This window comes from Leucopleurus acutus (assembly GCF_964270905.1).
Source record: "Leucopleurus acutus genome assembly, chromosome: 21".
Lineage (NCBI taxonomy): Eukaryota > Metazoa > Chordata > Mammalia > Artiodactyla > Delphinidae > Leucopleurus > Leucopleurus acutus.
In genome coordinates this window covers 17,308,315-17,335,384 of record NC_139163.1, presented here as the reverse complement: position 1 = coordinate 17,335,384, position 27,070 = coordinate 17,308,315, and the positions used below count along the sequence as shown (strand labels likewise).

The following is a 27,070-nucleotide window of genomic DNA, read 5'->3' as shown; positions in this document are numbered from 1 at the left end:
GCCATGAGGGGAGAAATTTTGGCAGCCTGTTCATGGCTGTTTCAGTGCCTAGTGGTGTGCACCGAAGTATTTGTGGAACTAATAAAAGGGTGAAAAGTGCTTTTAGGAAATCTGCAATTTTTAACAAAAAATAACCCACTAATGTTAAGGTCTAAAGGCAGGGGTGTGGAGAAACTTCTCTTCTGTGACTCAGGAAACTCTTAAAAACCCTCTCGAGTATGCTAAAATATTTCCAGTGCTTCCTTTATTTTCCCTCCCTTCATTAGGTGAATAATGGCTCTGCTACTGGTTTACTACTATAATTCATTGGTGAACAAAATGTTTTAAACATCCTTAGTAAGCGCTATAGAGCCTCTGTTTGCTATTTCTGGGTCTTTGACAAGGTGGAGGATGTTCCTGGCTCAGTAGTGGGCATTGGAGAAATAGTGGTACCAGGAACCCAGGTTGGATGTATGTCTAAGAATAGATTTTCTCTGCTCTATATAAAGTCACCTTTCTCAGGTAGAGGGTATATATGTCTGTGCGTGTGCATAAAGGACAGACCTAATGCATATTAAACTCTATGGGTACCTTATTGGAGAAATATATAAACAAATTCAAGTTATTCCATCAGGACACCTGCTCTAGAAAGAAGAGGAATTATCAGGAAACCCACCAGATATGGCAGGAAGTAGCAGAAGATTTGAAGGGTTGAAATCAGGAGAAAGGTTGCTGGAGCCAGCCCTACTGATACCACCTTGACCTTCATCAGTTGCCTCTGGTTTCAGGGAACAGAGATCACTCAAAATAGAGTAAGTGAACAGGAAGTTTGTTGAATGGATACAGAGGGCTCACACACTCAACATCAGGAAGGACCTGACCCATTCAATGGTGTCATTCAGATTTTCAAGAATATTGAATGAGTGTACCTGGCCTTTGGCTATTAAACCCAGAGTCAGGTGTCTGGTCCGGTTACCTGTGGCTTGGGGGATGGGAGGAGAGTGCTATGAGGAGAGCAGATTCTCTTCCAAGGAGGTGTGGGCAGGTGGGCAATGACTAAGCTGTCTGGCGAGATGGCAGCTCAACCTAGTGGCTGTGAATAAAGGATCCAAAGTCATGCCTGCTGGGTTCATCCCTGGCTCCACGTCTACCTGTGACGTTGGCTGACCTCTGTCTGCCTCAGTTTCCTCATCGATACTATGTGAGTCCTGATCTTATAGGGATATTGTGAAGGTTCATGAAAGAATAAATTAAAGGGGCTTAGTAAGCACACAGTAAGTGGTCAACAAACATTAGCCTCTTTATTAGCCTAGCACTTCGTAGAGTAGTGACGGGTGTGAAATACCTTTGCAAAGCGTATCTCTTGATGTTTCAAGTGGCATGCAAAGGATGACTGGGCTTAGCCAAGGACACTTCCTTCAGTTGCTGCTTGGAGAATGGGAACAGGTGGTACCCTCTGGCATTTGGAGTGATTTATTAGCCGGAGACTGCTCAGCCTAAATGGGAACGGGCGTCTGCCTGGGGCTGAAGCGAGCCACCAAGATCGCTGACTGTGAGTGGGTCGCTGACTGGGCAGATACTCTGATTACCCAGCTGCTGGGGGCTCTGTTTCTTCTTTTCTTTTTTTTTTTTACTTCCTCTCTTCTCCAACCCTAAAACAAAAGTTGGACGCTTAATTTTTTAAATTGCTCTGCATCTATTTGAATGAGACAGCTAGGTATGCCTTATTCCTGTAATTTGGCCTTTAATAAAGCTAAATGGATTGACGTGTTTTGAAGCACCAGCTGCCTGTACAAACTAGAATTCTCCATCAGCTGTTTGCTTCGGATGTCCTTAGAAAGATGCTTGTCTGTGTCTGGATTCTGTGTCAGAAATCTTGAAATAGTTTAACTTCCTGGTAGTACCGCTTTGATATAAAAGGGGAGGAAACATAAATATTATTGCCACAATGATTGTGACTTTATAGTGGTTTCAGTTTTGTCCTTCACTTTTACTTATTTCTGCATTTGTGTTCACCTATCTGGGGAAAACTTTGGAGGATAATACTGTTCAGAAATGTTGCTTTGGTGAAAAGATAAGTTTTGGACCAAATGTAAGTGAAATGTATGTGAAAGGGTATTTTGTTTTCCAGAAAAATAAAGGTTTTAGGTTTGAATGCAAAAGTTTGTTGTTTTTGTTTTTTACCTACCAAAGTGAACAGTTACCATTTCTGACTATCTTTTATCCTGCATTGTACTTCTGGTGTATTTTATGAGAAATTAATCTCTTAAAAGTAAGAGGAATGAAAGAAAGATCAATAATTCCATGGTATTATGTCCATATCTTTTTTTCCCCTTTCACTAAATTATTTAGCCTACAGTAAAATTTGAAAATATTTTCTGAACTTTAAAGTTATAGAAATGTCATTGCAGCTCTATTTACAATAGCCAGGACATGGAAGCAACCTAAGTGTCCATCGACAGATGAATGGATGAAGAAGATGTGGCACATATATACAATGGAATATTACTCAGCCATAAAAATAAATGAAATTGAGTTATTTGTAGTGGGGTGGATGGACCTAGAGTCTGTCATACAGAGTGTAGTAAGTCAGAAAGCGAAAAACAAATACCGTATGCTGACACATATATATGGAATCTAAAAAAATGGTTCTGAAGAACCTAGGGGCAGGACAGGAATAAAGACGCAGACATAGAGAATGGACTTGAGGACACGGGCAGGGGGAAGGGTAAGCTGGGATGAAGTGAGAGTGGCATGGACATATATACACTACCAAATGTAAAACAGCTAGTGGGAAGCAGCTGCATAGCACAGGAAGATCAGCTCGGTGCTTTGTGACCACCTAGAGGAGTGGGATAGGGAGGGTGGGAGGGAGGGAGACGCAAGAGGGAGGAGATATGGGGATATATGTTTATGTATAACTGATTCACTTTGTTATACAGCAGCAACTAACACACCCTTTACATAATTGTAAAGCAATTATGCTCCAATAAAGATGTTAAAAAAAAAAGTTATAGAAATGTAATTGATGTTGAGTTTGGAGATTGCAAACCCCAAAGCTCTAGTTCAGAGAAAACACACACACACAATGGGGCAAAGTTTCCAGGCTTAACATGGTTTAATCCCTTTTTCCCTATCAGGCCCAAAACAGAAAGTGCAAATATCTCACCATGAAACCAGCAATCACGTGAGAAAGGAAAGTTGGTTATAGGGTCCGGAGGAGAGCACCCAGTGAGGGTTTGTTGGAATGCCTGCCCCCGCAGCTCCTCTCTCCCGTAAGATTTGTTGTCAGGGCCTGTGATACTGATACCGAGGATTAAGTTTGAAATTTCAGCCTTGATGTAGGGGAGGAGCTGCATTTCTGTGCAGCTAAATGCTACGTCCAACTTTCGAACCGAAGTGAAAATCCAGGATCAACTTTTGACTGTAATTAGCAGATTTTGCAAGATTTCTGTGGTTAGTGGAAAAGAGGTCTGCTCTATATATAGTGTTGTTATATCATCAGGCCTAGGGATTTATTTGACCTAAAACTCTACATGGTCAAGTTTACAACCTGGATTGAAGAAGTTTGAGAAGGGGATAATTCCAAGTTGCTGAGGAGGGAATTTAGCTTTCTGGCAAGAATTAATAAGGGCTCCATCGGGGAGTTAGATGTCTTAAAACTGTTATACTTAGGGTTGGGGATGGGGGAAGGGACTCAGAAAGATCTATCACCAGACTCATTAAATCCACTCCCAGACTTTGCTGCTGCCTGAGCTGTTGCAGATCCCTCGGAGGCTTTCTGTTGGCTAATTACATTTTCAGATCTAAGCAAATATGTGCATATTTTACGCCTCAGTAGAGAGGCCACTGTCTTAGCAATTAGTAAAATAACTGTTTATTGAAAAAGGATACGTGTCTGTTTCTAGTATCACCAGAATCATTTGTGACCTCATAGGAATGTTGATTAGAGTTTTATATTTTAAGGTTCAGGTCATGGGTATGAGTGTTGCATGGGCCTCTTCCCAAAGTCTAACATCATTGTCCTTTACTTACATTTATGTAGGGTTCATACTCAGTACCAATCCTTGGTCATGGTGGCAACAGCTGACAGTGGGTATGATGGTTTGGATCATTGTCTGCTCTTGGGAAAACAGTCTCTGTCCTCCAGACCAAATAGAATCACCTTCAAAATCCTTGCATATTTTCACTGCATAGTCGTTTGCTGATGAGACAACACACCAGAGCCCAGGCAGGGACAGCAAATGCAGACATGTGTCAAAGAATAAGTATGAGTGAATTTTTTTCAGCAATGAAAGGACCTTCTAGAAATGAGAGTAAGGTTGTCATAACCATTTACATAAGGAACATATCTTTTTAAATGCTTTAAAGGAAAAGTTACTAAATTTTAAAAAAGTAAATATCAAATTATATTACATTAGACACAAATATCTTATTTTTTCTCATTCTCCTGTTGCCACTCTACTTCCATATATCAGTGTATCTCCACAAAAACATATTTAACAAAAGCACGGGATTCTTTTTTCTTTATTGACTATATGATACACCTGCTAGGATTTAATAAATGTTTATTTAACAACGATTCATTAAATTGACCCAGTATTTTTTTACATTGCTTTTTCCCATCTCATTATATTTCTGCAAAGTTGGTTTTGTATCATAGCTTTTGCAATCAGTATTTTATCAGTTGTGCGTAGTTAAGGCTGTTTGCCAAGGACATTGCCTAACCTGTCAATTCAGAGAAGCGTTTCTGACGTCTGCATTTCTGTTACTCAAAAGCAAATGAATGCTTGACAAGTGGCAGCTTTGACTTATTTACTCAGGGCAACGCAGAAAAACTGAACATGAAATACTTTCCATTTTTAATAGGAAAGAGGCAGTAGCAATCAGATCTTCTCTGATTAAAGCTGTATGTTTCTGTAAACAGTTCTGCTTCCCATGTAATCAAGGAGTGAATTAAATTCACTTTTCTATTGACAGGATGAGGGTCACTCATTTATTCATTTTGGGTAAATGTTACTAAGAAAACTTTTCACTATTTTTAGCATTTCAGTTGGCTTGCTTATTCTTTTTTATTTTTATGCTATCTTGTGTTTGTGTGTGGGGGGCTTAGAAACTTCGAAAACAACATGGTGACCATATTACCAAAAAAGGATTAAAAAAATAAATAAAAGCTCACCCACAGTCATATCACTCCCCTTTCTTCTTAGTTTTCCTTGCTTCCTTCCAGATTCCTTTGCAATAGTTGTAGAATTTGTCTTTTATTCGTAACATGTGAGGTTAATCCATCACTTTACCAAGAGTGTTTTCTTTAATTAATGACTAACAGGTGTGCCTCATTCTGTACATCACTTGTCTCCTAAAGTTGTGTATGACATGTTCCATTTTCCTATGATCTTAAATCATTACTAAAATTCAGTGGGTCTTCATTTCTTAGCATTTTTCAGTTGGCAGTTATCCCTAATTCTTGATCTTTGCACATCTCTGTTGTATAAAAATGCTTAAATATTATTGAAGGTCAGCATTTATAAATCCCTTCAACTGCCATCCTCCCACCTCAGTTGGCCTTTGTATAACTCCAACTTTTCACTTGATTCTTTTTTAAGCAAAACACTTCTCTCCCTTATCTTCTAGATGTGTTATATGAGAAATAGCTATTTAAGGGCTAGGTAAGGGTAGAAATTGATACACATTTGATTTATGGAAGTTTGATAGATTTGACTTTGGAAGCGCAAGTATGGGCACAATGGGAGATGTCGTCTGTTTCTGCAAATTTTTCAACAAGTGTCTGTGAAGTGGCATGCTTGGCACTGTGCCAGGTGGTGTGGCCGATAATGATGTGCAAAACTTTATTTTTATTATCAAGGAACTTTTCACTCATTTTCATTTTTCTTTAGGATTTTTCTCTGTATTCTTTGAATCAGCTGCTTTCAACATCAAGGACTTGCATTTATATTGATGTGTGAATAATGTTGAGTGAGTTAGCTTTATATACTAAGGTTAGCATGAAACTGGATTATGCATATCCCAGAAATGTTTTTCTCTTATGAGCAGTAAGTCATTGAGATTCAGTATAGAAAATTTATTATACTACTATTTTTATTTATTTATTTATTGTTTATTTGTTTTTTTTTTTTTTGCGGTACGCGGGCCTCTCAGTGTGGTGGCCTCTCCCGTTGCGGAGCACAGGCTCCGGACGCGCAGGCCCAGCGGCCATGGCTCACGGGCCCAGCCGCTCCATGGCATGTGGGATCTTCCCGGACCGGGGCACGAACCCGTGTACCCCTGCATCGGCAGGCGGACTCTCAACCACTGTGCCACCAGGGAAGCCCTATACTACTGTTTTTAAATGAAATAAGTTTTAATAATAGTTTTCTTTTATAGAGATTAAGGTCGAGAAATGTTCAAGGATTTATTTCATAGGATAGAAAGCCCTTAGTTCTTCAGAGAAGATGTCAAGCTGTGATCTCATGAGTTTAAGCTATTGCTAATGAGTATAACAAGATTGAAGGGATAACATTCAGCCTCTGTAGATCATTGTGCAATCAGGGTAAACATGACTCTGAACTTCTAAAAGTTAAATACATTTAACTTTATTGACTGAGAAGCTGCATATATTATTATATTCCCTATTCCTCAGTTATTTCTTAGTCTTCTGAATTATATGTCTCCATAGACAAGGCCATATAGTGCCTTTTCATTTTTATATTTCTTTTGTATATAAGTTGTACATAGTCATTGGAGGTAAATTTAGAAACATACTAGCTATATAATATATATTGTATATTACCAGTATTACTGTTAATATTTTGGTATATTTTGCTTCAGACTTTTTACTGTAATATGTGTATTTTTTCCTTACTAAATCCACGTTTTATAACCTGATGAATTTTTTTTTTCAGTGTTAGGTTGTTTGGGCCTATAAGGTATGGGGAGTGAGACCTTCTGTCTACCTTATTCATTCCATTTAAAAAAGAATATATCAAACTTGGCATGGACTTTGACTTTATTTATTTATTTAGAGATTGCAAGTAAATACGAATAAGCATGTGTGTTTTATTACAAATGCATACTTAAAGCATAAGTGAATAGCAGTTTTATTTAGAAAATTCTAAGCATGTTTTGGGGGGAATTCTTTTAATTCTAAAAGGTTCAAGTGGCTCCACATTAAAATGAAACAATGAAATGAAAGCAGAGCTCACACATATTTGATAAAGCTGTAGACCACATAACGATGGCGTTTTTACCTGCTTTTAGGCAACACCTAGAATGTAAGTCTGGTAAAGCTGGAGGCCATACCAGCGTTCCACACCATACTAGACATAATCTTGGCACAATCCCTGGCGTGTAATAAGGCTTAAAAAAATATGAATTCAAGGAATGATTGAAGAAAAGAGACAGAGAGAGAACCAGAAAGATGAGGTGATTTACCCCTTTGCCTGAAGCAACGACAAATAAGCCATCTCTTGGAATATATTTCTATGGGCATATCCTTAAAAATTGCAACAACAAGCAAAAATGGCAAATCTTTTTAATCCCCCAAGGCTCCTATTCCTTTGCTCCCCAAATAAGTCATTTGTGGCAGATCCTTCTAAAAGGCCACATCAGAGTGAGCTCTGAGAAAATCACAGCTTTGGCTCATTCAGCCCTCCTTCTGATTGCTCCGGGCCGCACCTCCAGCAAGGAGTAAAAGCAATCAGGTGGCACAGCTGTGCGGAGAAGCTGGGAGGGTAACTGGACGGATGACAGTTCCAGATCAGCTTTTAACCCCCTCCCTTCTCTTCTTCAGGTTGCCATCTTCAGAATGATTCCCTGCAGAGCAGCACTGTCTTTTGCGCGATGTCTGATCCGGAGAAAAATCGTCACTCTGGACAGTCTAGAAGATACCAAACTGTGCCGCTGCTTATCCACCATGGACCTCATTGCCCTGGGCGTTGGAAGCACTCTGGGTGCCGGGGTTTACGTCCTCGCTGGCGAGGTTGCCAAAGCGGATTCTGGCCCCAGCATCGTGGTCTCCTTCCTCATCGCTGCACTGGCTTCCGTGATGGCAGGCCTATGCTATGCTGAATTTGGGGCCCGAGTTCCCAAGACTGGGTCTGCCTATTTGTACACTTACGTTACTGTCGGAGAACTGTGGGCCTTCATCACTGGCTGGAATCTCATTTTATCTTATGTGATAGGTATGTTTGCAAAAAATCAACCAAATTGGGTAAAATGGTAGAAATGGCACTCCTGAATCAGCGGCCTTAGGGTTCTGTGATAGGTCTGCATTAATTAGCGACTAGGTGATCAGAATGTATCTGTTGATCCCTGCGTGTCTCATTTTTCTCATCTCTAAATAAAGTGTCTCCTTCTAGTTGGCAAAATTTGGTGATTCTGCTTCATCTCTGAATATGCCATCACTTAGTGGGTTTGAAAACCTTTCTTAAAAAACGATAGCTCTTTAATGCAAATAAAATTGCCTGATTCCACAATTATGGACTTGAGCATTTCATTGCTATTGTGTAATTATAAAGTTATCAAGATAATTTTATATGTGATTAAAATGTTCAATTCTGTCTGAACTAACCCATGATTATCCTAGAATAGAGTAGCAAAAGATGTTATGTTAATTTTCTCCCACTGACCTTGTATTCTCTGAACGTTCTGTGTTTTGGAAGGAACGTCAAGTGTTGCAAGGGCTTGGAGTGGCACCTTTGATGAACTTCTTAGCAAACAGATTGGTCAGTTTTTCAGGACATACTTCAAAATGAATTATACTGGCCTTGCAGAGTATCCTGACTTTTTTGCTGTGTGCCTTATATTACTTCTAGCAGGTAAGAAAACCAATTACACTTCTCCCTAAGATGAGCCGGGCTAGTTGTCCCAGGAAAATAGGTTACCACTGAATTTGGGACCTGAGTTCGAAGGTTAGGCAGCATACTTATACACATAAGTTACTATTGGACATCTGTGGGCCTTGTGACTAGCCAGAATCCCATTTTATCTTCTGTGATAAGTATGTTTCAAAAATAAATCTAAATTACATGGAACGGTAGAAATAGTACTTCTGAGTCCGTGACACCTGGAATGCACTAAATAATCAGATACAGTACATAAATTTTATAATACTAATTGGAGATTTGCAGGAATGGCAACAAAGCTTCAATAAGGAAGGATATAAAATTTTTGGCCTTATTTCATCTTGTTAGTTACAACTAAGGATATTTGCAAGCATACTGTTTCTAGAAGAAATTCTGTCTTTCTGTTTATGCCTATATAATGTAGACATCTGGTTGAAAAAGGGAACATATTCAAACCACCCGTCATTTTTTTTTTTTTTTTTGCGGTACGCGGGCCTCTCACTGTTGTGGCCTCTCCCGTTGCGGAGCACAGGCTCCGGACGCGCAGGCTCAGCGGCCATGGCTCACGGGTCCAGCCGCTTCGCGGCACGTGGGATCTTCCCGGACCGGGGCACGAACCCGTGTCCCCTGCATCGGCAGGCGGACTCTCAACCACTGCGCCACCAGGGAAGCCCCCACCCGTCATTTTTTTTTAATGTAGACATTATGGAGACAAACATACTTGATACTAGAATTTTCCTGGTTTCATCAGTTATGTAGCATAATAGTTTAGAAAGGCATAGGAATTAGAGTGACCAGGTTTTCAATTCTACTCTGCCACTTACTATCTTTAGAACATTGAGTGACGTAATCTTTCCATGACTCAGTTTGTTCATCCATAAAATGAGGACGTCAATGTTTATCTTGTGCAGGCTTTTTGCTTGATGCATGGTAAGCTCTTAGATGGCCGGCAGTTTTATTTTGTAGGCATAGCTCATCCCTGCTGTCCCCTAATATTTGTTTTAATTATTTGAGCGTTTTCAATTTTGATTGTCATCCTACATGGCACTCCTGCTTAAATCCATCAAGGATTGCACTAAGAATAAAGTCCATGTTTGCTCCCGTTTCCTGGTTGATAGACCCTTGCTTTCCTGTCCAACCTTGTCACTAGCTACTTTCTCCCTATCTTTCTATAATTTTTCCTTATAAAATTACATAATTAAAAAAATAACTTTACCCTTTAAAATGTTAGCCATTAATTTAATGTTTTAGGTAGGGATATGGGTAGGGACATGAACAAAATTTATAGGTCCAAGTTATTTGGCATTTTCCTTCTAATGTCAAGAAAAATTGCATGAATTGTTTTTCAACAGGTGATAGGTTTTATTTGTTTCGGTTTCTCAACCGCCTAGCTAACATTAAATTAGTTACATCACATTTTATTTAAGGATGGTTTCAGTGACCTTAAATATTCAGCTTTAATCTCTAAACGATGAGAAGCATGTAGTTATGGCACAGTTTCAGTCATTAAATTCCATGGCAAGACTCAGGCCTTGGCCTGTATTTTATGTCCCATGTTCATCAACCATCATGTCTTTTCTTTCAGGACAGGCTAAGATTACATGACAACTTTGTTCTTAGAAACTTCAAAGACCAAAACCTCCTGTTGTAATCTTTATTCATATTGTAATGCCAAATGTCTTGCCAACTGAGGCTGTTGTTTTATTAAAGATACAAGGGAAGTGTATGCAGCATTTAGATGAGAAGGCTAATTTACTGGTGGGAGTTGGGGATCTCAGAATGGAGAGTGCACTTGGGGTATTGGGAAACTTTTATAAAACTTGGCGGTGGCTTTGTTATTTTCCCAAATGTGTAGTAGTATAGTGTATATTTCCAAGGTGTAGAATTATATAGTGTTTCCTAATCTGACAGATAGTCACAGAGTCAATAATTGTACTGACGGAGTCAATAATTGTACTGACCATACAGTTTTCCTTTATATTAGTATAGTTGTATTCTTGTATAATTCTGGGAATTATACAGGTAGGAGAATGAAATTCAGCTTTTCTCATCTCTACTTGGATAATTTTGCTTATTTGACAATGGGTGGTACAGATACGGGGAAGAAGCAAGTATGTATGTGATATAAGCCTTTCATCACAGTTATTTCCCCAACAGTAAAAAGTAAACTTTCTTCGATCCATAATTCATATCTTATACAAGATGTATTAAAGATATAGATATGATAGATATAATCATGAAAGTACTGGAAGGAAACAAAAGTGAATGTTTTGGGGTTAATATTAGGGAAAATCTTTCTAGAGGTAGAAACTAAGGAGGAAAAATTTATATTCTAAAACTTTCTTACATGTTTAATCAACACTAAGATTAAAAGTGCATGATAAATTGGGGAAACCATGCTCTATACATATACAGTGAGAGAGCTTATAGCATTATTGTATAAATAAGTCTTATAAATCAATATGAATAAGAATAGCCTAATGGGAAAAAATGGACAATTTAAATTGGGCCAAACTTTCTGGAGACTGTTTTGATGGTGTGAACCAAAAGTCTTACATAAAGTGTATACCGTTGTTATGGTATTACCTTATAGAAAATTATTGTAAAGAAATAATTAGAAAGTGTAAAAAGATATTTATAAAAGGATGATTAGGTCAGTACTGTTTATAGTTGTAAGAAACTCACAGTGACCTGATTGTCTGTAAATATAGGAGTAAAATATAGTGTCTCCATATAGTAGAAGAGTCTGTGATTGTTAAAAATGAGGTTATATGTTGTTCACATGTAAATGTGTGCCTGTGTGTCTTTGTGTGGGTGTGTGCAAAATTCTGGAAAGGAAATTACACTTGATCTTTATTTCCTTTCTTTTTTTTTCTTTTCTGTATCTTCAGGTTACTTGAATAGGAAATGGATTGCATTTACAATCAGAATATAAAAATAAAACTATTAACGTGAATAGATTTAACAAAATATTTTTTGTCATGACCATTGAATCATTATTTTGTTTAATGTGTTCTGTAAATATGAGGCAGACAATATGATTGAGCTTCTACTTTAAAATTTCTTCAGCCATTAACCTTGAATGGCTTTTTAGAACAGCATTTCATTAAAATTAAGTTACTTTACCTACCCATTGATAATAAAAGCCAGTTACTAAATTGATTCATTTATCAGAGAGTTTGGGATCTCCTGGCTATGAGCACAGTCTGCATTCTGAAATCAAGTTAGTTTTATTCACAGTTAGGTGACTAAGAACTCTCAATAGAAAGGGGTAAATGTCAGTTAAATATATGAATGCTGATGAAAGGATATCCTAAAGCTTGTAACTGTCTCAAAATGCTGTTGCCTTTTCCTAAAGGTTAGGTAAACACTAAAATACCCTTTCTTTTTCCATAGGTCTTTTATCTTTTGGAGTAAAAGAGTCTGCTTGGGTGAATAAAGTCTTCACAGCCATCAATATCCTGGTCCTTCTCTTTGTTATGGTCGCTGGGTTTGTGAAAGGAAACGTGGCAAACTGGAAGATTAGTGAAGAGTTTCTCAAAAATATATCTGCAAGTGCCAGGTTAAATATTCGGGTTTTTCCTCTCCTATTTTGAGGTTTTTTTAAAATATTTGCTTGCTTTTGTCATATGTTACATTTTCCTCTAGAAAAACTGTTCTCAAACTTTTTGCTTCAGAGAACTTTCTGAAGGTCTGTTCTGTTTCAAGACTGTTCTTCCTGAATGCGTAGGTGTGCTCACTACGGAGCAGCTGCTTAAAGCCATGCAGTTGCTGGTTCTTAATCTCAAGCCTGGCTCCAGTTTTAAGGAAGAGTAAGGACAGGTCCTAACCATTGGAAGGATGGTTTTTTCCCTCCAAAGATTTGTCACCTCAAAATAACAAAGAGCATTTCTGAGTCATGCATCCTTTAGTTTTTCCTTTGGGGACACTCTTTGGTTCCATTGCATCCTTTCAACCTTGTAGTAATTTTCACGCCTGCTGGTTTTTTTGAGAATGTTATTGATTGCATAAGCAGAATTGTCTATGTATTTCACTTTAAACCTGATAATCTCAAATATTAAATTAATTATATATGAAAGGTTTCATCCTAAGATTTATTTAAGCATAATATTCCTATGTGTAAATAAGATTACAAAAATGCCTATTACATGAAGTCATGTACATGTACATGTTTTTCTTTACATATGTTGTTTGTAGCCATTCTGATGAGGCAAAAATTTAGTATCCTCTGGTTTTATATAATTTTTCACATGTAATAGAATATTCAACTTCAGTATTATTAATCAAGATTAGAGAATTTTATTTCACCTTGTCAAAAGTCCTCTTAGTAAATTTTTCAGATGTACAGTCTGCCCCACTGTCCACAAGAAGAGAAAGTTTCTTGTCTTTATTTCAGATCATGGCCCATATATGGGGTCTCTGTTCTCAAAATCCCGCCTGGCTATGAGTTCCGGCCAGAGTGGATCTGAGTCTTCTGCTTATGCTAAAGATCAGCCTCTAGTTGAGTGCTGGTAACCGGAGAGGGGTGCCATTATTGAGAACACCACCCCATCCTCTAGGATAGGGTGAAAAAAATCAGAGTTTACCTTCAGTTTTGTACACATCAGCTTCCAAGGGCTGATGAACACAATAACCTTCCGAGGCTGTAGTTTGAGACAAATTGCTTGAAGAAGCAGTTTTCTAGGAAAATGACTTTCCAATGTGCTTCTTCTCTTCCTTAGGGAGCCACCTTCTGAAAATGGAACAAGTATCTATGGGGCTGGTGGCTTTATGCCTTATGGCTTTGCAGGAACCTTGGCTGGGGCTGCAACCTGCTTTTATGCCTTTGTGGGATTTGACTGCATTGCAACAACTGGTAAGAGCAAACTCTTAGCTCTATGTCGAAGGAAAAATTGTTCTTTGAACCACATGAGTACCCATAGGTGACAACAGAGGTTCAAGGGAAGAGAGTGGAATTTGGGATAATAAGGGCTGGTTCCAGACCCAGAAGTAACACCTGCTGTATAAAAAGAAACTTAGTGAAACTCTCTGAGCTTTGGTTTCCATATTGGTAAAATCAGGAGAGCAATACCTACCTCTCAGATGTTATGAAGGGTACCTAAGATTATGAAAAATACTTTGCAAGTTGTCAGCTACTTTATAAGTGTTGGTCATAATTACTACCCTTAACCTTTGGTCTGAAAGTGCTTTGGTCTGAAAGTGCTATCACAGTGAGTAACAACGATGATCATGCTCTTAAATTGTTTCTTCTTTAACAGGACAAAATACGTTGTGGTAATTCTTTTCTCTTTATCCTGTACAACAAAGTAATCATGCTACAATTAGTCTCTAAATGCTTCCTCTGGGTTCACATTATTGCATGGCCTTATAATTGACCATATTTTGGGTGTTTCAACTGCCAAATTGTATTAGAAAGATTGAAAAAGTGCTGTTTTTTATTAAAACTAAAATTTAATATAAATCAATGCACTGAGTAGAAGTTTGTCTTCATATATATGGAAGCCTTCATAATTAAGGGCCTGCAGAATGCCATGATGTGTAATCTCTGTGGAGGAATCATTTTCCAAATGGATTAAGACTTCTGTTCTATCCCTAAACATTTAATAGTGCTGGGATAACATATTTTTTCTTTCTGGAAATGGGAAACTGACTTGCAGGATTTCTTGCTTTCTCTTCTTGCCTCTGGGCTTTGATCTTTTTTATTTTATTTTTTCTTTTTTTTTTTTTTCCGGTACGCGGGCCTCTCACTGTTGTGGCCTCTCCCGTTGCGGAGCACAGGCTCCGGACGCGCAGGCTCCGGACGCGCAGGCTCAGCGGCCATGGCTCACGGGCCCAGCCGCTCCGCGGCATGTGGGATCCTCCCGGACCGGGGCACGAACCCGCGTCCCCTGCATCGGCAGGCGGACTCTCAACCGCTGCGCCACCAGGGAAGCCCGGGCTTTGATCTTTATGTGACAGCACAGGACCCTCAAGAAGAGAAGAAACGTCATGTAGCATAGATGGAGCAAGCTGAGAAAACAGAAGGGACAGAGCAGAGTAGAATTACTATGAAGGAGAAGAAGAATTCATGTTTTACCTATTCATGTTTTATTAACTATGCAAATCTTTCGTTTATGTTTCCTTAGGTGAGGAAGTCCGGAATCCTCAGAAAGCTATTCCTATTGGAATTGTGACTTCTCTGCTCGTTTGCTTTATGGCCTATTTTGGGGTCTCAGCAGCTTTAACACTGATGATGCCATACTACCTCCTCGATGAGAAAAGCCCCCTTCCTGTAGCGTTTGAGTATGTTGGATGGGGTCCAGCCAAATATGTCGTTGCAGCAGGCTCCCTCTGTGCTTTGTCAACAAGGTACGTTGCATTGCCTTTGGGGCAGGGCTGTCTGGGCTACTGCAAAGGTAGTCAGTGCCTAAAGAATTGCTTTTGTATGTTTTAAAAATAATCCTAATAGGAGGAACACATTATACAACTGTATTCTCTGAATAGTTCGCCCAAATTGCCATATCAAAATCTTAAGTGATAAAAACGTTTCCCCCGTCAGTTAAAACTCAGTTTTTCAAGATAATGATGATCCAAGCTTCTGTGGATATATATGGCATTAATACACACTTATTATATATTTCATACATATTCATATATATATATGTACTGTAAAACTTTACAATGCTTATACTAGTATGTTCCCCTGCTGGCTTTGGTGTTACTTGTAGTGCTACAGACAATTGAGACCTTATGTGCAGACTTGACATTTTCTGCTGTCTTTTAAAATGATATCAAGTCTGTAATGAGTGGAAGCTATATGCTGTGGCATTGTTAAGTATAATGTGCTTTTTATTATGAAGCACTGAGAGTTTTTCCTGTCAGCACTGATCAGAGTGAATTTGGTGTAGAAATGGAAATTACTGTTCTCAAGTTAATGGTGGAAATTTGTATAAATCTATGCGAAAAGAATAGTTGAATCTCAAGTATTCAGATTTTCAGTAGCTGCTTATTTTATTTATTTTTTTTCAGTAGCTGCTTATTTTAATATTTTATGATTCGTTTCTCAAGTTTCCTGAGCTACTCATATTTTAATTTAACATGTGATCATAAGATATTTCATTTGAGTTTTATAGTGTGCTATACTTAGAGCATTCTTACGAAGAGAAAAATTAATCTCTGCTTGATTACTAATTTTTTGAAGTGAAAATAATTTTTTAAAAGTCTGAAATTGGAAAAAGAATTTTTTTTGTATAATTCATCAGCCTAGCTTTTTCTCCCCTCAAACTCTCTTTTATTTTGTATTCAAGATAATATTAAGCAGCAATTAGAAATTACCCCTGTTGGTTTCTTAGCCATCTGCCAGTGTTGAGGTTTATTCTAAATAGTTTCAAACAGTTTCAGAAATCTGAACTGTGGTGATACCTTGCCACCATGGTCTTAGAAGAGAGATGGACAAAGATTTATTTGTGGCCAACTCAACCCAGCTTTATTAAAAGATAAAGAAGATGGATTTAAAAAATATATTTTACTTACTTTCTCTTTCAGTGGTTATTTTTTACAACTAATTCATGTATGGAATGATGCAGCCAGTAAACACACAAGTAATTCAAAACATCTAAAGCAAAAAATCATTTTCTTAAACTGCACTGTTACTAACGTTTAATTGCGGCTGTTTTTATGTACTAAATATACAGTGAGTTGATTTTTTGTGTGTCTTTTTCTGTCTTGATTATCTTATGATGCTAAGAATTATTAATTTGATCAAAGATCACACTATATGAGGAAAAATAATGGTAAAATAAATATGAAAAATGTGTAGTTATTGAATAAATGAAGTGACTATACTATAAAATCAAATTACTTAATCTTTTCTGTAATTACATATCAATTTATAAATTTTATTTTCTAAGTTAAAAATGTTTTAATGATATAATTGGGGGTTTTTTTGGTCTTAATTCCTTAGTTTTAATCTAGTAGTAATCATGGGCCTGCACAAATTATTTGCAGTATTGTTTTTAGTCTGATAATTGTGCTGGGCAAATATCTGTAAGAGAATAATAAGTAGCACAATGGTTAATTGGTATCTATTTTTAAATGCCCAATCATAATACATTTTAAAAATAACAAGACTTCATAATCACAGCTGTGATGCTGAGTTTTATGCGATTACTTAATTTCAGTTCTGGGATGTAATCTTGCATGAATGTGTTTGCCATACTGCATGTGTTTGCTTTTTATTCAGTCTTCTTGGATCCATTTTCCCAATGCCTCGTGTAATCTATGCTATGGCGGAGGATGGGTTGCTTTTCAAATGTCTAGCTCAAATCAATTCCAAAACGAAGACACCAATAATTGCTACTTTATCATCGGGTGCGGTGGCAGGTGAGAGAGTTGACTTTTATTAAGTAAAGGGGGATCTTTTTTCATCGAGGATTCTGGAAAAAAAATGGAAAATTAGGTCGTTTTCTGTTTTTATATATATAAAGATTAATAACTTTTTTGTGAATATTTCCGATTTTGAATTTCTCTTTTTGCTATAGGTTCTGTACTTTAGTGTGTCCAGTCTTTACCAGTATATACTCATCTAGAATAATACTTGTAATAACTCACATGTGGATTATGAATTTTTCTGTTCTAGTCTTCTGGGTTCCATGTTTCCTTTGCCCCGAATTCTGTTTGCCATGGCCCGGGATGGTTTACTGTTTAGATTTCTTGCCAGAGTGAGTAAGAGGCAGTCACCAGTAGCTGCCACATTGACTGCAGGGGTCATCTCTGGTAAGCTTTACAAACATAGGATTCTTCAACATTGGACTTGAGCATTTTATGCGCATGCATGGACTTATAAAGAGGGTCTGCTTGCTGTGCATGTAAGTTAAGAACAAAATCACTGATAAATTAGGGTATAAACATTGGAATCACATCTGCAAATTGTGGTGGCGGTGCTCTACCGAAACTCATAACTGACCCTTTGGGATTTGGTCCTATTTCGTTATCTTAACCTTTGGGGCTTCTAACAAATGCGCAAAGGTCTGTGATGGTTCTTCACTATATGTCAGCTATCAAATGCTTTTCAGATCGATGAATGACCACATACAATTATTTATTGACACACGAAATGTTAATTAAAGAATGATTACTTAATACTTGAATTGTTAATTAAAAATAATGATTCAATATTTTCTTTTTCGTCCAGGATTTAAGTTGAATATTGCTAAACGACCATAGGATTTTTGAAAAGCTAAAGTTTACCCATTCTTAATTAAATATAAGAAATGTCAAAGATAATTTATACTTGGTCATTGTTATCACTGCCCTCAGTATGGTGGCTAACCCCACCTCCTGGGCCATCATGGTTCTCGAAGAGTTACTAATACCTATACGGTCATAAACCCCATTAGGAATCTATTTTCCCTTTCAACAGTTTTGATATTAAGTCATGTTAAAAAAAAAAACAACACAAACTCCATTTGCCTACCTTTTGGCATGTCATAATATCCACGTAAAATGCTTTTGGACAGATCCTTTTTTTTTCTCACAGTTCTTTTTAAATTTTTTTAGTATGTCTTTATTGGAGTATAATTACTTCACAATGCTGTGTTAGTTTCTGTTGTACAACAGAGTGAGTCAGCCATATGCATACATATATCCCCATATCCCCTCCCTCTTGAGCTTCCTTCGCACCCTCCCTATCCCACCCCTCTAGGTACTCGCAAAGCACGGAGCTGATCTCTCTGTGCTATGCCACTGCTTCCCACTAGCTATCTATTTTACATTTGGTAGTGTATATATGTTGATGCTTCTCTCACTTCACCCCAGTTTCCCCCACTCCCCGTGTCCTCAAGTCCATTCTCTATGTCTGTGTCTTTATTCCTGCCCTGCCACTAGGTTCATCAGCACCATTTTTTTTTAGATTCCATATACGTGCGTTAGCATAAGGTATATGTTTTTCTCTTTCTGACTTACTTCACTCTGTATGACAGACTCTAGATCCATCCACCTCACTACAAATAACTCAATTTCGTTTATTTTTATAGCTGAGTAATATTCCATTGTATATATGTGCCCCATATTCTTTATCCATTCATCTGTTGATGGACATTTAGGTTGCTTCCATGTCCTGGTTATTGTAAATAGTGCTGCGATGAACATTGTGATACATGACTCTTTTTGAATTATGGTTTTCTCAGGGTATATGCCCAGTAGTGGGATTGCTGGGTCATATGGTAGTTCTATTTTTAGTTTTTTAAGGAACCTCCATACTGTTCTCCATAGTGATTTTATCAATTTACATTCCCACCAACAGCGCAGGAGGGTTCCCTTTTCACCACATCCTTTCCAGCATTTATTGTTTCTAGATTTTTTGATAATGGCCATTCTGACTGGTGTGAGGTGATACCTCATTGTAGTTTTGATATTTCTCTAATAATTAGCAATGTTGAGCATCTTTTCACATTCCTCTTGGCCATCTGTATGTCTTCTTTGATGAAATGTCTATTTAGGTCTTCTTCCCATTTTTTGATTGGGTTGTTGTTTTTTTGATATTGAACTCCATGAACTGTTTGTATATTTTGGAGATTAATCCTTTTTCTGTTGTTTCATTTGCAAATATTTTCTCCCAATCTGAGGGTTGTCCTTTTGTCTTGTTTATCATTTCCTTTGCTGTGCAAAAGCTTTTAAGTTTCATTAGGTCCCATTTGTTTATTTTTGTTTTTATTTCCATTATTCTAGGAGGTGGGTCAAAAAAGATCTTGCTGTGGTTTATGTCAAAGAGTGTTTTTCCTATGTTTTCCTCTAAGAGTTTTATAGTGTCTGGTCTTACATTTAAGTCTTTAATCCATTTTGAGTTTATTTTTGTGTATGGTGTTAGGGAGCATTCTAATTTCATTCTTTTACATGTGGCTGTCCAGTTTTCCAAGCATCACTTATTGAAGAGGCTGCCTTCCCTCCATTGTATGGTCTTGTCTCCTTTGTTGTAAATTAGGTGACCACATTTGCATGGGTTTACCTCTGGGCTTTCTATCCTGATCTATATTTCTGTTTTTGTGCCTGTACCATATTGTCTTGATTACTGTAGCTTTGTAGTATAGTTTTAAGTCAGGGAGCCTGATTCCTCCAACTCAGTTTTCTTTCCCAAGATTGCTTTAGCTATTTGGGGTCTTTTGTGTTTCCATACAAATTGTAAAATTTTTTTGTTCTAATTCTGCAAAGAATGCCATTGGTAGTTTGATAGGGATTGCATTGAATCTGTAGGTTGCTTTGGGTAGTATAGTCATTTTCACAATATTGATTCTTCCAATCCAAGAACATGTTATATCTCTCCATCTATTTGTATCATCTTTAATTTCTTTCATCAGTGTCTTATAGTTTTCTGCATACATGTCTTTTGTCTCCCTAGGTAGGTTTATTCCTAGGTATTTTATTCTTTTTGTTGCAGTGGTAAATGGGAGTGTTTCCTTAATTTCTCTTTCAGATTTTTCACTATTAGTGTATAGGAATGCAAGAGATTTCTGTGCATTAATTTTGTATCCTGCAACTTTACAAAATTCATTGATTAGCTCTTGTAGTTTTCTGGTGGCATCTTTAGGATTCTCTATGTATAGTATCATGTCACCTGCAAACAGTGACAGTTTTGCTTCTTCTTTTCCAATTTGTATTCCTTTTATTTGTTTTTCTTCTCTGATTGCTGTGGCTAGGACTTCCAAAACTGTGTTGACTAAGAGTGGCAAGAATGGACATCCTTGTCTTGTTCCTGATCTTAGTGGAAATGTTTTCAGTTTTTCACCATTGAGTGTGATGTTTGCTGTGTGTTTGTCCTATATGGCCTTTATTATGTTGAGGTAGGTTCCCTCTATGCCCATTTTCTGGAGAGTTTTTATCATAAATGGGTGTTGAATTTTGTCAAAAGCTTTTTCTGCATCTATTGAAATGATCATATGGTTTTTGTTCCTTAATTTGTTAATGTGGTCTATCCCATTGATTGATTTGTGTTTATTGAAGAATCCTTGCATTTCTGGGATAAATCCCACTTGATCATGGTATATGATCCTTTTAATATGTTGTTGGATTCTGTTTGCTAGTATTTTGTTCCAGATTTTTGCATCTATGTTCATCAGTGATATTGCTCTATAATTTTCTTTTTTTTGTGATATCTTTTTCTGGTTTTGGTATCAGGGTTATGGTGGCTTCATAGAAAGAATTTAGGAGTGTTCCTTCCTCTGCAATTTTTTGGAAGAGTTTGAGAAGGATCGGTGTTAGCTCTTCTCTAAATGTTTCATAGAATTCACCCGTGAAGCCATCTGGTCCTGGACTTTTGTTTGTTGGAAGATTTTTAATTACAGTTTCAATTTCATTACTTGTGATAGGTCTGTTTATAGTTTCTAATTCTTCCTGGTTCAGTCTTCCTGGTTCAGTACCTTTCCAAGAACTTGTCCATTTCTTCATGATTGCCCATTTTATTGGCATATAGTTGTTTGTAGCAGTCTCTTATAGTCCTTTGTATTTCTGCGGTGTCAGTTGTGATTTCTCCTTTTTCATTTCTAATTTTATTGAATTGTGTCTTCTCCCTTTTTTTCTTGATAGCTCTACTAAGGGTTTATCAATTTTGTTTATCTTCTCAAAGAACCAACTTTCAGGTTTATTGATCTTTGTTATTGTTTCCTTCATTTCTATTCCATTTATTTCTGCTCTGATCTTTATGATTTCTTTCCTTCTACTGACTTTGCGTTTTCTTTGTTCTTCTTTCTCTAGTCGCTTTAGGTGTAGGGTTAGATTGCTTATTTGAGATTTTCCTTGTTTCTTGAGGTGAGATTGAACTGCTATAAACTTCCTCTCAGAACTGCGTTTGCTGTGTTCCGTAGGTTTTGAGTCATTGTGTTTTTGTTGTCATTTGTTTCTATGTATTTTTCATTTCTTTGATTTCTTCAGTGCTCTCTTGGTGATTTAGTAGTGCACTGTTTAGCCTCCATGTAGTTTACAGTTTTTTTCCTGTAATTGATTTCCAATCTCATAGTATTATGGTCAGAAAAGATGCTTGATATGATTTCAATTTTCTTAAATTTTCCAAGGCTTGATTTGTTACCCAAGATATGATCTATCCTGGAGAACATTCCATGTACACTTGAGAAGAAAATGTATTCTGCCACTTTGGGGTGGAATGTTCTATAAATATCAATTCAATCTATCCGCTCTGTTGTGTCATTTAAAGCTTGTGTTTCCTTAGTTATTTTCTGTTTGGATGATCTGTCCATTGGTGTAAGTGGGAGGTGTTAAAGTCCCCTACTATTATTGTGTTACTGTCGATTTCCTCTTTCATGGTTGTTAGCATTTGCCTTATGTATTGAGGTGGTCCTATGTTGGGTGCATAAACATTTATAATTGTTATATCTTCTTCTTGGATTGATCCCTTGATCATTGTGCAGTGTCCTTCCTTATCTCTTATAACAGTCTTTATTTTAAAGTGTATTTTATCTGCTATGAGTATTGCTACTCCAGCTTTCATTTGATTTCCATTTGCATGGGATATCTTTTTCCATCCCTTCACTTTCAGTCTATGTGTGTCCCTAGGTCTGAAATGGGTCTCTTGTAGACAGCATATATATGGGTCTTGTTTTTGTATCCATTCAGCCAGTCTGTGTCTTTTGGTTAGGGCATTTAATCCATTTACATTCAAGGTTATTATCGATATGTATGTTCCTATTACATTTTCTTAATTGTTTTGGGTTTGTTTTTGTGGGTCTTTTTCTTCTCTTTTCTTTCCCACCTGGAGAAGTTTCTTTAGCATTTGTTGTAAAGCTGGTTTGGTGGTGCTGAATTCTCTTAGCTTTTGCTTGTCTGAAAAGCTTTTGATTTCTCCATTCAATCTGAATGATTGCTGGGTAGAGTAATCTTGGTTGTAGATTTTTCTGTTTCATCACTTTAAGTATATCCTGCCACTCCCTTCTGGCCTGCAGAGTTTCTGCTGAAAAATCAGCTGATAACCTTATGGGGATTCCTTTTTATGTTATTTTTTGCTTTTCCCTTGCTGATTTTAATATTTTCCTCTTTGAATTTAATTTTTGTCAGTTTGATTAATATGTGTTTTGGTGTGTTTCTCCTAGGGTTTATCCTGTATGGGACTCTCTGTGCTTCCTGGACTTGGGTGACTATTTCCTTTCCTACATTAGGGAAGTTTTCCACTATAATCTCTTCAAATACTTTCTCAGACCCTTTTTTTTCCTCTTCTTCTGGGACCCCTATAATTTGAACATTCATGCGTTTAGTGTTGTCCCAGAAGTCTCTGAGATTGTCTTCAATTCTTTTCATTCTTTTTTCTTGATTCTGCTCCTCAGCAGTTATTTCTACCATTCTGTCTTCAAGCTCACTTATTCATTCTTTTGCCTCAGTTATTCTGTTATTGATTCCTTCAGTGTATTTTTCATTTCAGTTATTGTATTGTTCATCGCTGTTTGTTTGTTCTTTAGTTCTTCTAGATCTTTGTGAAACCTTTCTTGTATTTTCTCAATCCGTGCCTCCATTCTATTTCCGAGATTCTGGATCATCTTTACTCTCATTACTCTGAATTCTTTTTCAAGTAGATTGCCTATTTCCTCTTCATTTATTTGGTCCTGTAGGTTTTTACCTTGCTCCTTCATCTGTGACATATTTTTTTGCTGTCTCATTTTTTTTTTTTTTTTTTGATGGGTGGGATTGTGTTCTTGTCTTACTGGTTGTTTGGCCTGAGGCTTCCAACACTGGCGTTTGTAGGCTGTTGGGTAGAGCTGGGTCTTGGTGCTGAGATGAGGACCTCCGGGAGACCTCACTCTGATGAATATTCCCTGGGGTCTGAGGTTCTCTGTTAGTTCAGTGGTTCGGACTTGGAGCTCCCACCACAGGAGCTTCAGCCCAACCCCCGCTCATGAACCAAGATCCCACAAGCTGCATGGGGTGGCAATAAAAAGAAAAAGGAGAACAATAACAAAGAGTAAAAAATAAAATTAGACTAGGAAACTAACAGATATGTTAGAAAGAATATAAAAATATAGGTGAAACAACTTTTGGAAGGTAAAACAGAACCACAATAGTAAAAAAGAGGAGGAAAAAAAAGGTGGAAAAGGCCTTGGCTGTGGGGACGGGACTTAGGCAGGGGCTGGGTTTTGGCAGTGGATGGGGCCTATGCTTAGGACCCACAGAGCTGGAAAAGGCCCTTGTGGGGGTGGGGCTTAGGCTCAACAGAAGAGGTCCTGGCTGTGCCTCTGGTCTCAGAGGGTGGGGGACCCAGCCTGAGAGCACAGCAGGCTTCTTGGTCTGAGTCGGAGGGGCAGACACCCTCCGCTCCTCTCCTGCTCCTCTGGTCCTGGAGGGCCCTTCCCGCCTGCCTCTCCTGTTCTCCCACAACCTCCCTCCTAGCCCCCAGGAGCAACACGGCCTGGAGGGGCCCTCTGAGGGTGTAGGACCTGCCTGAGAGCCGGGCCAATTGGGCAGGGGAAATGCTTAGCACATTCCCCCTTGATCCGAGTCCCTGAGGGTCCCTCCAGGTGTGGGAACCCCACCCCCTTCCAGCCACCCCTCCAGGGCACTGGTCCTGTCCGGCCTCCACTTCTCTTCCCCCCTCAGTCCCCCTACGTCCTACCGGTTCACGTGGGGGTTCCACCCATCTCCTTGGGCGTCAAGGTCTCCCACCAGCAACCAGCAGGCACCCTAGTTGTCCAGATTCTTATTCCATGTGGAAATTTTCAAAGAGATTTCACAGATCAAGAGAATGGCCTAAAGCCCCTGTTATATGGAGGAAGAGAAAGACTTTAGCCAGCTTTATAGATGAAATAAATAAATAAACACTCTTGGTAGTAGAAATTCAAACCAAAAAATGATAATTTTGTTGAGGCTCTGAATTTTGGGGAAATTAGATTAGAGAACACTAATGCTTAATTATGTATGAAATGGGATTCTTTCAGAGTCAGAAAGTATTTGCCTAAACAACTGCACTTTATAATGTTTTGTAATAAATTTGGCACTTTGGGGCCAAATTTGTTGGGAGGTTGGGAGGTCAAATCACTTATTTTCTCAGTGCTTAGATTTCTGCCCCCATAAAATGAAGGTTGCACTAGATGATTTAAGGTCCACTTTATGATTAAACAGTGCATTATGATATTAAAGATAGTTCATAAATCTTGACAAAGAACAACATATTTTATTTACTCCATAAAAGCTTTTTTTTCCCAGTAAAATCTTGCCCATTAATTCTCTACTATGTATTCAGAATTTTTTTAAATGTACTCTTCTTCCTTCAGGAAGAATTTAATTTGCCAGCATAATAAGATATTGAAATTAATAATTAAAATAAGATAATTGTAGCATTTTTAATGCTCTAAAATATTATAGTTTGTTATTCTGTAGTCCCACATCTTGCTTTGCTTGTTTTTAACTTAAATCAGAGAGCTTGTATGGATAATTAATCATTTTCTTCTGTTTTGGCTACCTTGTTTTGGGTATCTGTGGTTCTTACAAAACATATTAAAATTTTAATCTGATGTATAACTATACTAGCAATGGAGATTTTTCAAAGTAAGGCATGGGGTGTATTTAAAGAAACAGTGTGCTATTATAGAAGGGGCACGGGCATGTTGGTTTAGCTGGAACCCCGCTTCTACCTACTAGTTGTAACCTTGTTAAGTCAGCCTGTCTATAAAAAAGAGGATAATAATCTGGTTAAGTTAAACCATGTGAAATTGCTGGGGTTTTGTTTAAAAACAGTCAAATACTGAGCTATGAAGCTGAATCTAAATAATTTCCCCTGTCTCACAGGATTATTGAATTGAAGACAAATGGAGATCATAGAGATAGAAAGCTTGCTGAGGTGTCTGGAACACCCCATGAGTGGAAAGTGGTGTTTTCTACTTATTATGATAGGGACAACTATTTGGTAAATTCAAGTTAATATCATCACTATTTTGATGTTTCAATGGAGAAAAAACGTTGCTAAGTGCAAGTTGACTATTCAACTGTATAAATTATACTTTGCCTCTTAACATTATTGGGGCCTGGGGATGGGTCACAGATCGCTCAAATTTAGTCAGATTGTGTGGTTTTAATCCGAGTAGAATTTAGCTACTATCAGAAACATAATTTAATTGGACATTATTTTATTCTGTAGAAGATATAACTCAGAGTGCAGATGGGAATTAAAATGATTAACATCTATAATGAAAGCTCTTCTGTTCGCATTCTTTTATGTTTTTTTAAAAAGGAGCCAGCCAGTATTTCCTAGCAGTGTTTTCCTTCTGAAACATCAAAGGAGAGTATTCTGTCATATAATATTTTCACTCTTTGTCAGGCCAATATTTTTTAAGTAATCAAAGTAGATGTGTTTTGTTAGATAGACAGCCGAGGGTTTTTGAAGTTCTATTAGCAGTTTGTATGACCTCAAGAACATCTCATTAACTGTGAGAAATACGCTTACTACACTTTGACTTACCATTGGCACTAAAACAAAAAAGTGCCCATCACTTATCCCTGACTTGGAAGTTATCAGCTGTGTGGAGTTTTCTCACAGGCTGTTTTCTTCCCTGTTCTCTCTTTTCCCAATAGCTGTGATGGCATTTCTCTTTGACCTGAAGGCCCTCGTGGACATGATGTCCATCGGCACCCTTCTGGCCTACTCTCTGGTCGCAGCCTGTGTTCTCATCCTCAGGTGAGTTGTCCTCATTGCCGGATGGTTCTGAAGAGTGTGTGTCATGTGGGGCCCGGGGAAAATTAGGGCTCACTGACCTTGCTTTCAAGGAGCTAGCTGTCTCACAGAGGTGAGAGGCCGTAGACATACAAACGTGAGTACAAAGCATAATTAGCATACTTGGTCCGTAAGCAAAGAATCAACTAAAATTGAGAATTACCAAAGGTAGGCCTAATCTATGTGAACAACAAGTCCTCGTAATGTATAAAAACACTTAAGAATACTATATTTTTAATCCCAGTGATCCAGCTGCTAAGCTTTTATGCTAAAGATTTAATCAAAGAGGCACACACAGATATATGCAATAGTGAAAAAATTGAACTAAGCTGAATATCAATAGTAGAATAGTTAATAAAATAGATAATCGACAAGGTCCTACTGTGTAGCACAGGGAACTATATTCAATCTCCTAAAATAACCATAATGGAAAAGAATATGAAAAAGAGAATATATATATATATACACACACAGACACTTTGCTGTATACCAGAAACTAACACAACATTGTAAATCAACTACACTTCAATAAAAAAAAAAGAATAGTTAAATAAAGAAGGGTACATTT

The 27,070-nt window shown here is 37.6% G+C and overlaps 1 protein-coding gene across 2 annotated transcripts in view; it reads left to right on the top strand.

The window, feature by feature from the left end:
• The window catches only part of SLC7A2 (solute carrier family 7 member 2), a 70,498-nt gene that overhangs the window by 35,624 nt on the left and 7,804 nt on the right, over nt 1–27,070 (top strand). Inside the window, exons 2-8 of one of the 2 annotated variants that reach the window (XM_082863810.1) lie at nt 7,769–8,159; nt 8,640–8,795; nt 12,219–12,384; nt 13,544–13,677; nt 14,948–15,170; nt 17,440–17,576; nt 26,364–26,466. In XM_082863810.1, coding sequence (XP_082719936.1) covers nt 7,784–8,159; nt 8,640–8,795; nt 12,219–12,384; nt 13,544–13,677; nt 14,948–15,170; nt 17,440–17,576; nt 26,364–26,466 — 1,295 coding nt within the window. In that variant the 5' untranslated portion in view covers nt 7,769–7,783. Of the gene's footprint in view, nt 1–7,768; nt 8,160–8,639; nt 8,796–12,218; nt 12,385–13,543; nt 13,678–14,947; nt 15,171–17,043; nt 17,184–17,439; nt 17,577–26,363; nt 26,467–27,070 lie in introns of those variants that run through there. The other variant, XM_082863811.1, reaches the window with a different exon arrangement.